General features: G+C 37.5%; 1 protein-coding gene across 11 annotated transcripts in view; it reads right to left on the reverse strand.

Moving 5' to 3' along the window:
- The window catches only part of LOC112966099 (transmembrane protein 263-like), a 209263-nt gene that overhangs the window by 193155 nt on the left and 482 nt on the right, over positions 1–15626 (reverse strand). For 6 of the 11 annotated variants that reach the window (XM_026065834.1, XM_026065828.1, XM_026065837.1 and 3 more), the window contains exon 2: positions 262–352. The exons of 1 other annotated variant lie outside the window; for it this stretch is intronic. In XM_026065834.1, coding sequence (XP_025921619.1) covers positions 262–352 — 91 coding nt within the window. Of the gene's footprint in view, positions 1–261; positions 353–15626 lie in introns of those variants that run through there. 4 more of the 11 variants (XM_026065830.1, XM_026065838.1, XM_026065832.1 and 1 more) reach the window with 4 other exon arrangements.

The raw sequence follows: 15626 nt of genomic DNA on the forward strand, positions 1-15626 counted from the left end.
GGACAATTCTGATCAGAAGCCATACTGTTAAGCAGAACGCAGAACAATGTTTGCACCTCAGTGGGTGAAGCTTTCTTAAAATACAAAGTAGGCTGGGGGGTTGGCTAAGTTGTCAACCTTGATGAAGATCTACCCCTCAGAAAAAAAAGGTAGAGGTAGGCTCCCAAGTCTAAAAACAAACAAAAATTTCTTACTTCCATGGCCAGAACATTTTCCCCCAATTTAATGCAAAGGAGCTTATACTGACTGCTAGTATTGTACCTTCAGGAGGCTCTTCCTGCAGATGAGAGGGCAATTCTTCACTGGTCGAACCAGTTTCATCTTCCACCATCTGTGTTTCTAAGCTAGGTCCCTGTAGAACAGAACAGCAAAGAGGAGGTAAATTGGAGAAAGTTCTGAAAGGAACCACAAAAATAATTAAAGGATTAGATAATATGCCAGGCAAAAGACACAAGGAGCTCACTTTAGTTGATGAAAAAGAAAGCTGCTGGGAGATTTATTTGCAGTCTAATTACGTAGTGGAGGAAGGAAAAAAGGATAACAGGATTGTTCAAGCTAACAAGCAAAGGTTTGAGTGTCCAAGCGGACTCAGGAACTAAACAATGAGGCAGAGTTTCTAAATTATTATTTCTAAAACACAATGCAATAATCATTTCAAATCCCATTTACCAAGGGTTGTGGCAAGTTCTCCATCACTCGGAATTTTCAGGAAAAAAAATCCAATCTTTGATTTAGAAGGATTTATCCATGTCTTACCAAGACTGGATTCTGAAATGTTTGTAGCCTGCTTGATACAGAAGGAGATCAATATGCGTTATGCAAATGGTCCCACGCCTCACTTTACATATGTGCAAGTAAGACTTAAAATAGAACAAAAAAATATTTTCAGAGGAAGGCAAAGCAATCCTGTTTACAGTCACCTAACCCATTCAAGTCTGTTGACCACAGTTTTCCCCCACCAGACACAATTGTACCTGCATATATATTTTTTTTTAATTTTTTTATATATATATATATATATATATACACACACACACACATATAAATAAAATGTTCTAAATTAACTTCCATCTAAGAGCTACTAGATTGCCCTCCAAAGTTTTGCAGTTCCACTTTCCAACCTTCACGACCTTGGCAACAGCCTGCAACATCGCTGATGTAAGGATGTGAGCAGAGTTAGACTTGTAAACTTAGAGAACACTAACTTTTATTTAAGGCTGAGAACTCACTTTACATACACAACTTTTTCATGACTTGAGAAGCCATAAAACTATAGTTGCTGTTTCAAAGAAAAATAAATAAGGCCCTTTTAAAAAAAAAAAAAAGTAATGGCTGAGGGAACACTGGATGTAGCTTAAAAATAAAATCTAATCACAATTTTCTTCATTCAAAGCACTAATGCTGTCAAAAGTAAAATAAGAATTTTAGTGCTCACTAGGAACAAGGCTCTTGTGCACTTTTAAAACATGAATGGGCTTGTAGTCTGGACTATCAGAAAATGCATATTAATATATGCAGCTGAAAGGTTACAGAAGCCAGTTTAAACATCAGTACATCAAAAGCTTGCAAGGTTTTACTGTTCAAACTCAAGAGGAAAAAGGGATCATAACATTAAAGCTGCAGTATTTGTTTTCCAACCTTGCAGCTGCAAGGTTACCCCCTCAACATTGCATACTTTCTCACTTGCTCACTTTGCAAATTATAAACAGTAACACACTTTTTATTCCTTCCTTCACAGAAACATTTTCATTCATTTCCCATTATTTCAACAGAACAGACATGAAAATGGGAAGTACTACCACACTGTTTTCAAAAGTCTGATAGCTGGGAAAAACAACATACAGGTGAAATGTAAAAGTCTATTGCGTTAGAGCCACTGTTGTAACCTGGACATCTGCCATCCTTGACTGTGCAAGCTTTTAACTGTGGAATCAATACTGAATGAATATTTCTCCACATTTAAAAACACCTAGTATCAATACCTTCCAGCTTTGGTCAACAAACTATTCAAACATTACATCATTCCTAGTAGTAGCTATCATGGAAAGTATAAAAACATAGTCACGACAGACTACAAATGAATTAAGCATTTTTTCTGACAGCCTGATCAAAAATTGAACCCAGCAGTCAGCTACCAGCACTGAGGTCTAACCATCTCCTCACTTCACCTGTTACCAAAACAAAGTGCATTTTCACATAAATGATCAGACATATAGGACATAAGGCACTAAAATTTGTATTACAAACATTCTAAACCACAATCATAAAAAAATTCCTGAACTAGAAGTGATCTCTAACTCTTTTCCTCTACTTTCCCTTATCGCAGGAAAGCCTAGATGAATATTTAGAATTCACAAAGTTTGGATAGTCAGGGACTAATACAGTTGCTCTTTGTCTCCATGTGATCTTCAATGCTCATTACTTCCCTCAGTTTTTATTGCCTCTAATAAATATAACTTGATTTATATACTCTTTAAAGAATAGTATATAAAACCTGTTTATCAAGCTGCCTGCCTTGCATAATTAATATCTTCCTCTGGCCCCAACACCTACTTAGTAGCAGCACCTCAGAAATAGTAGAATCACTGTTATCTACCTCCATTTACACATCTTGAAAGAAAAAGATTCTAAGATGGGCAGATCTCAGCCATGTATACCTGTACATATTAAGATGACACAGATTGTGCCAAGTTACTAAATAAAGCTTAGAGTACTTTCAGCATTGGTGTAACTTCTCCAGCTAGATGCTTTGCTGGTGTTTAGGGATATAATTGTACTAAATATTGGTCTCTATTCAAGCCATAGCTATGTCTTCTTAATTCCCTGAATTCAACAGCCTTTAACTAAAAACGTAGAGATCAAGATATGCAGACGGTACAGTGTCAGCTTGGGCAGTACCAGTTTGTGTGTTCAAGAGAAACTTATCCAAAGTATTGGGGAGATTTGGCAGATTAGCTAGCAGTTTGCAAGACTTTTCCTAAAAACACAATATCCATGGTTTAAAAAAAAAAAAAAAACAGTAAGAGAACCTGTCCCACACAATGCAAAACTTAAGTCCATACCAATTACTTGCTGCCTGATGAGATGTCCCGACTTCTAGGGACTAAGGAAAAGGCAGATGTGCTCATTTTTGAAGAATCCTTCCCCACACTAATTTAATGCCCTAAAGAACATTAGTATAGGAATAAAATTAACTAGCTAAGAACAAGATTCTCAAACATGGTCATTTAAACCTATTAGCCATAAACTATCAAGAAAAACATCATCTTTTTCTTCTTCAAAAAAAAAGTCTCACTTTGCTACTATGAGACAAACCTGCTTACAGTGTTTTATCCTGATGACAGTGTAAGATAGTGATGTTCCTTTAATTTATAGCTGTTGTCATTTACATAAACATAAAGATGTGAAATTCTACCAAAACAGTGATTTTATACCTTTTTTCCTTATGCATGAACAACCCAGTGTTCAGAAACCAACAGTATGGCTCTCCAAAAAAATGGCTATCATTTGCAATATTTATCCTGAAATAAAGGTTTGTCTGGGCTAATAGTCAATTTTAGGCCTAAACTAGTATTAGCAAATCCAGCTCTGAGCAAGACAGAGCCCTCTAGAGACGGCAATGGCGATCCTGTGCAACGTACTCTAGGTGACCCTGCCTGAGCGGGGGAGTTGGACTAGATGATCTCCAGAGGTCCCTTCCAACCTCAACCATTTTGTGATTCTGTGATTCAAGATTTTATATTAAAAATTGGAAACACAGTCTAGATTGAAGTGTGGCATTTCAAGTAAAAACAAACAACTTTTCCAGGAATTCTCTTTTGCAACCTTGAAATCTTGAGATGTCTTACTTCCTAAAATGAAGTTGGAAGCATTTTCTATAGAACAAACCAAGCTCTTATCTCATCATTAGCTTATCACCCTATATAGGGAGCTGCTAGAAGAAGCAATTTATCAGACTTTGGCATATCAGTTTCATCATTGTTACCAGAGAATAAGCATGCATAGTGTTACTACTGAATTTCACTAAGTAATTAAAACGTCAAACAGTTAAATGTAGACAAGGTACTAGTTCTAGTATCCCTATCTAGAAGGAATACTTAAGGTTCTCAAACCTTGACAAACATTATTAACAAGATCATAGAGTCTCTGTACAATTGCTTTGTGTCTTAGATTAGCATGCTCATTGCTTTTTCAACTACATCTGCTGCATTCAGTTCACCAGGTCTGCTGCAAGCTTGGTAATATAACCATCAATATCTAGTAAAGATATCCACAGTTCTGGCAGCATGGTAATCTAGAGCAATCAAAACAAATCCCCAAAACTGTCTTCCAGGAAGATTTATAATTAAGTTAAAGTTGTTGTTCTCAACTTGTTTTAGTTAATATTTCAGGAATGAGGCATCAGTGAAGTTTGATTTTACATTCTTAAGGAGACAAACATATAGGGGAATCAGATCAGATATACACAACTGAATACATTAACAGGTTGCACATAAACAGTCATGGGGTGTCCAACAATTCTGTAATAATCTTCTTGATCTCCAACTACAGCAGAAGCAATGTGCTCAGCTGTTGCCTTTTCTTTGATGCCCTCTCTAGGAGCATCTAGGAAGCAGGAAAACGTATAGACGGTTTAGAAACATTGCTAGGTTATTAAATGCATGATAGTCTTTCAATTATTTAGGGCTTGTATAATCTTTTTAATTGAAAATATGTGGTTCCATTCCTCACTACAGCAATTGGAGGAGCATAAAATTATACAGGTACTATTAAAGGAATGGTCAGGTTATGGCATATAACAGAGGAACATCCAACTGAAAAGCATCTCTGGGCTCTCCAGAGACAGATCCTGTTCTCATAAGCAAGCACATTCATTCCTTTCAGAAACTGATGAGTTTCTGGATACAACCACTATTAAGATTCAGTGGCAATTTTTACAGGTCATATTTAAGAACAAGATCTAAGTTGACCAGAAACAAGTCGATTCAAGTAGAGGCAATAGCACCCTTCCAAACTGAAGCCCACGGTAATGCCAGTGCTAAGGCAGCTTAGTCTGTCCCTCCTAACAGTTTCAATGAACTATAAAGACACTGAAGAGCTTTACACAAACACACTAAATGATGACAAAGATTAAAAGAGAAAACCTACAGGGATTCTCACAGAAACTGCCCAAGGAACTTATTATCCTATGTTCTGATCACACCATGTGACTATTGACCTTACAGTGCAGCTTAACTCAAATATCATAGGCTGCTGTGAGCTGGTAAATTAGTGTTCATTTGCTGCCTCATATTGTGTTTCAGAGAAGGCTAAGTATTTATGGATGGAGAAGAGAGTCTGTCAGTATTCAAGGGAAACGAAACAAAATAAGCATGACAAACTGGAGTGTAATCACCTACAACCATTTCAGACTACCCTACATGCTTTCCCTTAGGATACAACACTTTTCAGTATAATTCTGACCAGGACTTCAGTATTATGCCTGTGTTTTCAGTGTATTGAAAAACTGTGTATTTTACTAGTGCTGTAATAAGTCCATGCCTGACAAAGCAAGGTTTGCATCCAGTGATAGGCAGTATTTTCTGCTAGGTATCAAGTTATATTTAAGACACTAAAACCAAGAGCTGCCTTTATCACCATATTTATATTAACAAATGTTTTCAGCGTGGTCTTTTCCGGGTCTTCCTGCATAGACATAAACTGTAAGAGACCTAATTTAAAACACCCCCAATGCACCTCTGACTGTGGGATCAAAGTCCAATCCTGCTTTTGGAAAAGTAGATCACACAAAGATTCTACTCTATCTGCAGTGTATTAAATATTCAAAAAACACATATAGTACAGAAGCAATCCCAACACTAGGCAACCATTATTGGCCCATTCTGCACATTAGTTAACAGTGACACGAGGCTGGCACTGCAAATGCCCGAATGGATGAGTCAATGCTGGAAAGGGCTAAGCTTGCTAAAGACTCTCCATATTCAATCCTGAAATTGAAAAGACACTGCTTTTAGGTCTTTTGGACTCTGCTTTTGTACTTACATTATGCTGATCATGGCATATAATCTTAAATTGAAATTGAGACTGTCTGTTGACTCTTTACTGAGCCAAGTTTAGGCTAATGCATAGTCAAAAAATAATAACAAAAGTCCAATCGAGCCAAATCAAAGACCATTTTTCAGGGGTTGGATTTTATTACTGAAATTAAATTAATTTGGGGCCAATCACTTGAAGTTTCTTTCAGTTTGCAACTACTAATAATAAGACAACTTTACTGCTGTACTGCTGTTCCCAATCAAGGAGAGGCACATATCTTACAAATCTGTTCCTTCTGGCCATTCCTACTCAACCCCTAAAAATGGAGTGGTTTAAAAACACACAACACACACACTCTTCTTCATTACACTGAATTTTATCAGGAATCATTCCCCTGTTTCAGAACAGAAACTACAGGTATTTAAAGCCCACAGTCATGACTTCTGCAGCAATTCAAGAACTGAAATATTAAACTACTCTTTGAAAATTATTCTAGACTCCTGGTGAAACTCCAGCTTTAGCTATTAATTTCCCTTGGCAACTTCTGTTGGAAAGAGTATTTATTTCTCAACCTAGATCTTCATATTTCCATGCTTGTTCCCAAATCCTTCACTCTCATTTCTTCTTTCTCTGACATTCATCATCACATTTTCTTCTATCCTGCATTTGAGCCTAAAACCTCACTTCTTTCACTGTTTGAGTCTGCCTTTTTCCTAGTAAAGCCTCCCCTTGAGAACTCACAAGGTCATACCTCCTACTTCAGTCTATCTAAAGCTTCAATTGCCAGCCTAAGTCACCTGTCCTCAGTCCTGCCCAACACGGATTTTCAACTCTAGTATTGTATGTAGGCACAATTCCAATAAAGCCATTCAGCAGAGGAAAACTACTGACAGCACAGACTTCACTCCTCCACATCTGTAATTTCACTTGAAAACTTTCCCAGCACAGGTCCAACATCTTTTTTGTATATCACCAAATACACTGCAACCAATATCTACAAAGCATAGATTCACCTCTAACATGTTACAAGACCCAGTAGGTCTGTAAGAAGAAAAGGTGAAGTAATCCTTAAATATAGGATAGTTTGATAAGTGCTTTGGGAACCAACAATGGTATTTTAAAAGCATCATAATAGAAGCATTGATTTTTTTGCATTATGTTTAAAGAATTTATTCCGTGCCCACAAGACAGCTGGTTTCCTGCACACTTGTGTACTTTGTCTCTTCTTACAACCACAAGATCCCAGCTCTTCTTGTCCCAAGTCCATCTCCTCCAAAGGGGCAAAGAATGGTACAGTTATGATTAGGCCAAATTCATGCCAAATGCTTGTCAGATCCAGTAATATAAGAGCTGAGTTTCATCAGGTTTTCTTACAATAATTAACTTGGGGTCTCTCCTCTATTCAACCACTGACTGTTATGAAGTTCCTCAGAATTTATCTTTGAGATTTCATGTTTAAGCAAATTTAATTAAATTACTCCATCTTTCATATTTGATAGTGGCTTTGGTTCAGAATGCCCTTTTCGCTTCTACAGAATTACATTAAGCCTCAATTCCTATAAAAAGCAAGTTTAAAAAAAACAAAACAAACAAAAAGACCAACTCTCCCCTCCCCCCCAAAAATCAGATTTTGTACAATCAGATACTGATGTAGTTCAACTGGATGTCTCCCCTTCTCAGGTAGTCGAGGGTCTATAGGTACTTATTTTCAGCTACAGCACATAACCACCCAACATTACCCAGCATCTCCTTATACTTACTTTAGTGCTCAGATAACCACTCTCAAACAGCAGAAAAAAGTTTAAAACCATTACTGCACCTTTGTTATACAGGTGTGTGTTGTAACTGCAGGTTTTACTTTGACAATGAATTTTCAGTAGATTTTGGATTTGACAGCTTCGTTTTCTAAATACAATAGGAAAGTTCCACTGAATCAGCCAATGATATTGAGTGCATGCCCATAGCTCAAGGGTTTCCAAAGTCAGCTTTTTTTTTTTTTTTTTTTTTTAGAGCAGAGTAAAAAGTGATCTGTAGCCACAAACCTACATGAAAACAAGAAAAGTCACATTTAAGAAAGCCTCGTGATAGATGTTTTGCTTTTAGTTTTGCAAAACAAGATTCACTCATAATGAGAGCTTTCGCGCCAGGTTTCAGCCCAAGGGGAATTTGTGTTGTAGTTACAAATCCCTTAGAACACTGAAGAACAGTACAGACATAGAAGTGCTGAGGATGATATTAGTGTTAAATTATAATACTTTGTTGCTAGTATGCTATAAGAAAGAAGAGAAGAGTTACTTAGATTATTCAGTCTTCTGCATCTGGCAAATGCATTAGGGAGGTTATGATTTAACTACCCTTGATTTTTTCTTGACCATGGGACAGAACATGCTTGCAGAGGAGAAAAGCAATATGAGCAAGTTTTCATGTTGCAAAGTCCAAATCAGGATCAAGTTCCATTGTTCTTAACAAAAGTCAAGTCCTATTCTACAGTAAAAGGACAACTTCAGACTGCGAGTAATCCTAATTAGGGTTTACTTGGCATAAGTAACTTCTCAACAGCACTAACAATACCATGATCTATTCTCCATTCAGAAAGCCATTAAACTGTCCATTTTATACTTGACTTTTTATATTCATACTTTTACAGGGCAGAGAGCATCAACTATACAGCAAAAAGCCAACACAATCTGCTCAGTGACAGTTCCAATGGTTTTGGACTTTTGAACTAGTTATTGTATTTAGTTGCCTTGATCAACATTTCTTTTCCATTTTCAACTACAAAATCAATACATCTAGCCTCCATTTTGACAACTGACACAGATGAACAATTCTGAGGCAATGCAATTTAATGTCATACCCAAGTAAGGTATCTTTACTTCGTAGCCACTAAATTTCCAAATTCTGTACAGCAGCAGAAGAATATAAGACATACCTGCATCTTTTAACAGATCAAATAATTAATGAAACTCACAGCAAAGCCAAAAAAAGCAGCAATCTGTATGTTCTTGACAAATAACAGAGTTCTAAACAGCCAGTACGTAAAGACCAGTCCCTGCCAGACAAATGTGACCGCTTTTTTGCTGAATTACTAAATTAGTCTAAATTAGTGATAGCACAGAAGGAGATAGGCTTTTTTCCCCTCCCAGAAGACTTCATTTGATCATATACTTGATCCGGCCCAAAGAGAATGCTTGCCACTCAGAGCAAGTTAAAAAGTGTAATAATCAAAAGGATACTATGTGGCAGTGTAATGGCTGAAAACTCACCCAAGTTGACTTACTGTCAAGTCTAGTTTAAATTAATACCTTCACAATGAAGAGTATGACTTGTCCAGAACACTGTTTATATTCAAAAACAGTCTGTGTTATATATTCCCTGAAAAAGTAATGTAAGTTACATGAAGACAAAGTGGCATTGCACAGTAACTCAAATACTAACAATTGTTAAAGTTGGGGGCAGGCTCACACATACAGTAGACAGTCATCACAGAAACACCCAGTAGATTTGGAAATAGAGAGTAAGACCAAAGATATAGGACTAAAGCATGACCCTGCATCACAGAAATCAAATCTGAAAGCAATCAAATCATTACCACTAATGATACACCAAAACTACCAATTAACCCTTACTGGCAACTGATCATTCCCTGATTTAGTTAATTTCTGTGGGAAGAAGGAAAAACTCTTCCTACGTCCTGTCAGTCATTCACTGTCAATGAAGACTTCAGAAAAATTCAGACAGTCAAACCAGTAAGTCAAAAGCAAACAATGACAAGACTGCAATTTTATTTAACATTTTACATAACTACAGTTATCAAAATGGTACAAATATACTTTCTCCAGCCTGGTCTTGGCAGGTGGACTTAATGATTAATGTCAATTTTACTCAAACTGAAGAAAACAGATAATGCAAATTGCACAGAGAATATTTTTCATTTTCCTAATGAAATATGCAAGTACCATCCTAGAAAGTTGCAGACAGTATGAGAAATTTGTCTGAAATACAAATGAGAAGTCCTTCACTTAATAATACAGGCCTACATTTGTATCAGAGAGCACATTAATATTTTCTTAACCATACTAGAGACAAAAAAAAGTACCACTTCCATTGTCCTCACTAGGGCTACAGTTTAACATGCAGATTTTTTTTAAAAAGCCCATGAAGTGATGCATTAAGCAGTATCCTCTAACAGTAGTTTCACAGGGCCAACTTGAATTACCTGACTTCCATGCATGTATTTCCTTAAAAGTGCAAAACTACTGTTTTAGCTTTAATGACCTAAAGCATAACTAATTTTTGCCAAGTGCTCTTATGGCAGGAACATACTCAGTTTCACCATAAAGCTCCAACTCAAAGTACATAAGCATGTACTCAGCTTGGGGGCAGGGGGGGAACCCACACCCACACAAGGCTTTACTGAAACAGTTTTAAACAAAAAAAACTTCTTGTTCAAAACTTACAATTTAATTTTAAAAAACAGACAAAAGATTTTAATATTGCTGCAACTCTATTTCAAGTATAAAGGTGTCCCCCAAAACTTCAAAAGTGATTTTAAACAGCTAGAAATTGAGGTCATAAATAAAATATTTTATTCAGTCCAGAACTTATTTCTATTTGTAATTTTATTTCATTAGGAATTTCAAGATCAGTTTTCTGCTAAACAGATCAAATACATTCTGGAATTAGCACTGAGCAAAAAAGCAAGGAGATTGCAATATGCTGTATTTATCACACATTACTACCACTTTGGTTTTTGTTCATGGCTAGACAGCAAAGTCTGTTTCCTTCCTTACACAGGAGTTCTGACTTCAGATCTGAGCTCTTTCAGCTTGGCACGTTGTTTGTTGTTCTTGGGTTTATTGTTGTAGTGTTTTAAAGGTGTAACACTTCAGACAGAGTATCTACTTATTCTACAAAATACAAACATTGCAACTCATGACACTATCAAGCTCTCCAACTTTATACCTAACCAGCATGCCTCAAACTGGACAACCAGAAGTATTACCAGCAATAATGCCTATTTTATTTCCAGTCTTCATAGAAACCTTATTCTCTTCCAAACAACTGTGAGCAGTGCAAGACTGCAGCTTGCTACCTAAAAGATTTCAAACAAAGTTACTTCACTCTGCCAGTACACTGCTGTCAGAGAAAACACTATCATCACAAATGCAAGCAACACCAGACCTGTTGACTTCAAGGTAAAAACTTATTCTGGCAGCAATAGCTTCAGATGACGACGGCCTTTTATTTTTGAGAATCAGCAAGGTACACAGGCTCTCCATATAAATCAGTTTATTATATGGAAAGGAAACAGGAATCATACTAGAACTTCAGCAGCTCTGCAAAACTGTCAAGATTATAACGTTTGCTAACACAAACACAAGGCACTTTTGTGACTCCCAGTAAGTTCAACCAGCATCCGTATTTCTTTTTAAGAAACTGCTTAAGAGCCTGTCTCTACCTTCACCTATGCAAGTGTGCACTTTGCCAAAAAACTTTGAAGGCATGTAACCTCTTCCTGCCTCTGAAATTCAGCTGAAACACTGGGAAAGGAAGACCATCAGAAAGTTTGTAAGTTAGCTCACTGATACAGAAAAAAAAAAAAAAAAAAAAAAAACAGAATATAAGCACAGGACTGGACGCGACCAATTGTAGGCAGACATAAAAGTCAGATTTATCTTACAGAATATCCATTCCCTTTTACTCTTCCATTCACTTTCCCCAGCTTTCTGTAGCAAATTTAAGATTACATGCCAACAAAAAAGACAGCTATGTACTCCATAGAAAGCAATACCTTTTGTCTCTTCTCCTTTTTATAAGCTGTTCCTTTCCCTAGTACTTTTCATTTCAACTGTTACGAGCCCTGCTAAGCAGGATCAAAGACATGTAATAAAAGTTACATATATATCAAGTTTTGACAGGACAATCCATGACATCCTTCAGGAACTGAACTATAAGTCAAAGGCAACAGTACAGAAGAAACCTACAACATACAGTAATTACAAACAAGAGAAATATTTACTTAGGCTATCCATAACTTTCAATGCCTCATATTCAAAATACCTGCCTTTATCAGATCTCTGGATTAATCTGCCAAAATCAGGGACCACAGTCAGAAGATCAGAACAGCCATGGGCAATAAATACATATTACTCCTCTTAGACACAGCTGTAACAATTTCTCAAAGGAAAATGTCACAATTAAGACACCCTCTTATCCCAAAATATACAACTCAAATGTGAGCACCAGCCAAAGCACCACTAGCTCTCATCCTGCTTTGCAGCAAGGATCGTTTCGGTTCCAAAAAAAGTGACTTCACTGAAATCGCATTTTAAGCTTGCAATCCCAAACAAGAATTCCAAAACCACCTGACACTGACACTATTTTATTCCTCTGACTTTGGTTTTAAGTTAGAGCAGTGACAGAAGCAGCGTTAGAAACAGCCATTGCACATTTTAAGTGCTGCCCAAGACTTGAGAAACTCAGAGCTTAGACACAGTGGAAGACTATTAGAAGCACACTGTATTCTGGGCTAGTAACTGGTGGCTGACAGTGTGGTGGATGGTGGTTTAAGGTGTCCCTCACAGTTATCCACATCCCTAACGAATCAAACAGCCCTCCCTGCCTGACAGGGCAGGTATGAGAACCTTCTTGTTCTCCAGGCTCCTACTGCACCCACAAAAAGTGCATTTCCTTGCCATGAAGATGATCTGCCCTTGAAGGAAAGCAAAAGCTCTTGGTATTCACCACATAGCACTTAAACACTCCTACATATGCAGCAGGCCCACTTTCAAGTTGACTCTCACTCCTGTCCCAGTGCAGGAAATATGGACTTCAACCAGTTTTATATTTCAAATAGCTAAAAGGGGTCTAGAGATACAATCTTTAATCACTGCCACTGCCTGAAAGAGATGGGAACAGAAAAGTACATATAGAGACGATCTTGAATCCAATTCAGCTTCAACACTTTAAAGTATAATTTTGCCATGCTGCTTTATTTCACTGTACTTTTTTAATAGGATGCTTGTATTATTTTACTTGATTGACTTAGAAATAAATTACACGAAGCTTCAGTTTCTCAGCAACAGACATAAGTGATCCTTTCAGGATACATCATTATTACAAGCGAACTCCCCTGACATTACCGCTTACCTCTTTTCATGAACTTCTTCCCTCCCCTAAGTAGACGGACCATCTCTACACATAGTGACATTAGCTTATTTTACTTTCACAGCCCTACATTCTCAGCAATCTGCTAACCAGCAGTGCAGAGAAAAGACTCAAAACAAATGCCAATAAAAATATCCAAACTCAAATGTATTTCCTGAGACATAACAACAGTTAAGGGAGAAACAGGCAAGGTGACTTTTCATAAAGCTTGGTTCTGACTTTTCTCTGCAATGATCAATAACTTAAAGTTTATACTGATTTGTTTTAAAGTCACACTGAGTTATTTGTGAGCAGGTCCATAAGAAGGACACAGATTCAATTCCCACACCCCACAGAAACACAGATTCTCCTTTCCTCCCTCTTTTACCCTAGTTCAAGTGAGCTCTGATACCTGGAGATCAAAAATGACTAGAACAACCAGCCGGGAGCAAGCAGGAAAAAAAAAAAATCTAAGCTTCTTCAAAACTTCTTGAAGCTCCTGTACCTAGAGATTTAACCCCTAAATCTCACATACAAAACAAGACAGATTATTTGCAAATCCTAAGAACATAAAACTGAAGAAACAAAACAGCATCAACAGTAAAAGACTCTGGGCACATTTCACTTTTTTTTATTTTGTATTTATTTCTCCTCCCCTGCCTTCTCAGCTTAAGACTTCAAATCATGCATCTGCAATGATCTTACATAGAGGAAACTGAGGCAACTGCCACAACAAAAGATGGTATATGCGTAAGGAACACACATTGAAAGAAATCATTTTGTCAGAAGGAAAACTGTGAACCTTTTTTATACTGAAACGTTCTACACAGTGCTTATATCTGATATGCAGTTGGTTTCAAAAAAAAAAAAAAATTCTCCCCTCAAACACACAATTTCCTAGCAATCAGAACATGACTCCACTCGCATCTTGTCACGTTTAGAGTGAGCCCATCTAAAATAGCCATGAGCATTCCCACTCCAGTGGGGCAAAAGAGGAATTCAGCACAAGTAACGGGCTTAGCAAAAAGAATCAGTGGCTTATTCTACATGCAATAAAACAGAAGCTGAAGGAAATCTTTTCATTTTTGGCTTCAAGCTGGATGTACTATTCAACCAGTATGTTAAGGTTTTTCTTTCACAGTATAAGTCAGCAGCTCATCCAAGGCCATAAAACAGCATCTTCCTCATGTATATTTTTGTTGTCCCATACCATCAGAATTAACAAGCATTCAGAGAAAGAAAAAAAAATCCCTTTACTATCAGGAGCTGAACAAAAGCAAAGCAAAACAAAACAAAGCAATTCTCTTATAGCATAAAAACTGCTCTTACTATTTGTGAATACTCATTGCACTTTAACAATCAGGAGATGAAGATTTACTGCCCTCTCCTCCCCCTCCTTTTTTTTTTCCCCCCTTCTTTTGTTAACTGTGTAGACACTCAGCATTGAGAGCCCCTCATACACAGGAATGATACTTAGCTCGACTGACTGACCCACATGCACTGCCCAGAGCTCAAAATCTATATAAGCTGGGGGGCTTCTAAAGCATATTTACTGGAGTCATCAGCATGCAGAAAGGCCTGAACCAAAACTCTCTATTATAATACATACAGACCACAAGTACATACAGTTTCTGCTTCAAATAGCTCACAATCCAGTTAATCAATACAACTTCTACTGAGAGGCAAATTCAGGAGACAGGGAATGCCTGCTTTGACTCACATTTCAGACTGATTAACAAGAGGCAACAATTTAAAGAGTCATACACTTGCAAATAAAACAGAAACAACACAATATTAAAGAAAAAGAAAGAAAAGAATTCTGGAGCAATACTGTGTTATTTCTACACTGTAATGCTGCTTTTGATTACTAACCACAAGAACCGCAAAGACAATCTTTCAAACGGGAACTAAGCGCTGCTGCTTTTACAGCCCAGGCAGCCTCTGCGGCAGCCTCTACCACGGCACCAAAGTTCCCAACTAGCTTCAGAAGGAAGCTGCTCTGACTCCCCTTAGGTCGCTTCCACTCTAAGGGTTTGCACTATCGAACCAGGGAGAAAGGTGCTGATTTCCTCCAGGCTGTTGCAAGGGCCTGTGAGAGAAGAAACAGAGGTGAACACTACAGCTACTCCTGGTGGCATATTAAAAGCATAAAAACCCACAGCTATGGAGGTGTAAAACTGCCTACAAAATTATTTGCATGAGTTAAAAAGCCTGGGGAAAGCAGGACAGACTCTCTGTAGAGACAGAAACCCAGAAAAGAAACAGGAGCAGTAGGGGAAATCTCTACCGCACTTCCAAACTGGTTTTCCTTTCAGCGACAGTACTGCAATAAATAATTCATCCTTTAATGGAGAAGGGGGGGGGGCGAATCTTTATCTCGAGACATTTTTTAAAAGCGACACAACGCGCCCCACGAGGGCGGCAAGTGCGAAGGTTCCAGA

Source organism: Apteryx rowi, unplaced genomic scaffold, assembly GCF_003343035.1.
Source record: "Apteryx rowi isolate R43461 unplaced genomic scaffold, aptRow1 scaffold_232, whole genome shotgun sequence".
Taxonomy (NCBI): domain Eukaryota; kingdom Metazoa; phylum Chordata; class Aves; order Apterygiformes; family Apterygidae; genus Apteryx; species Apteryx rowi.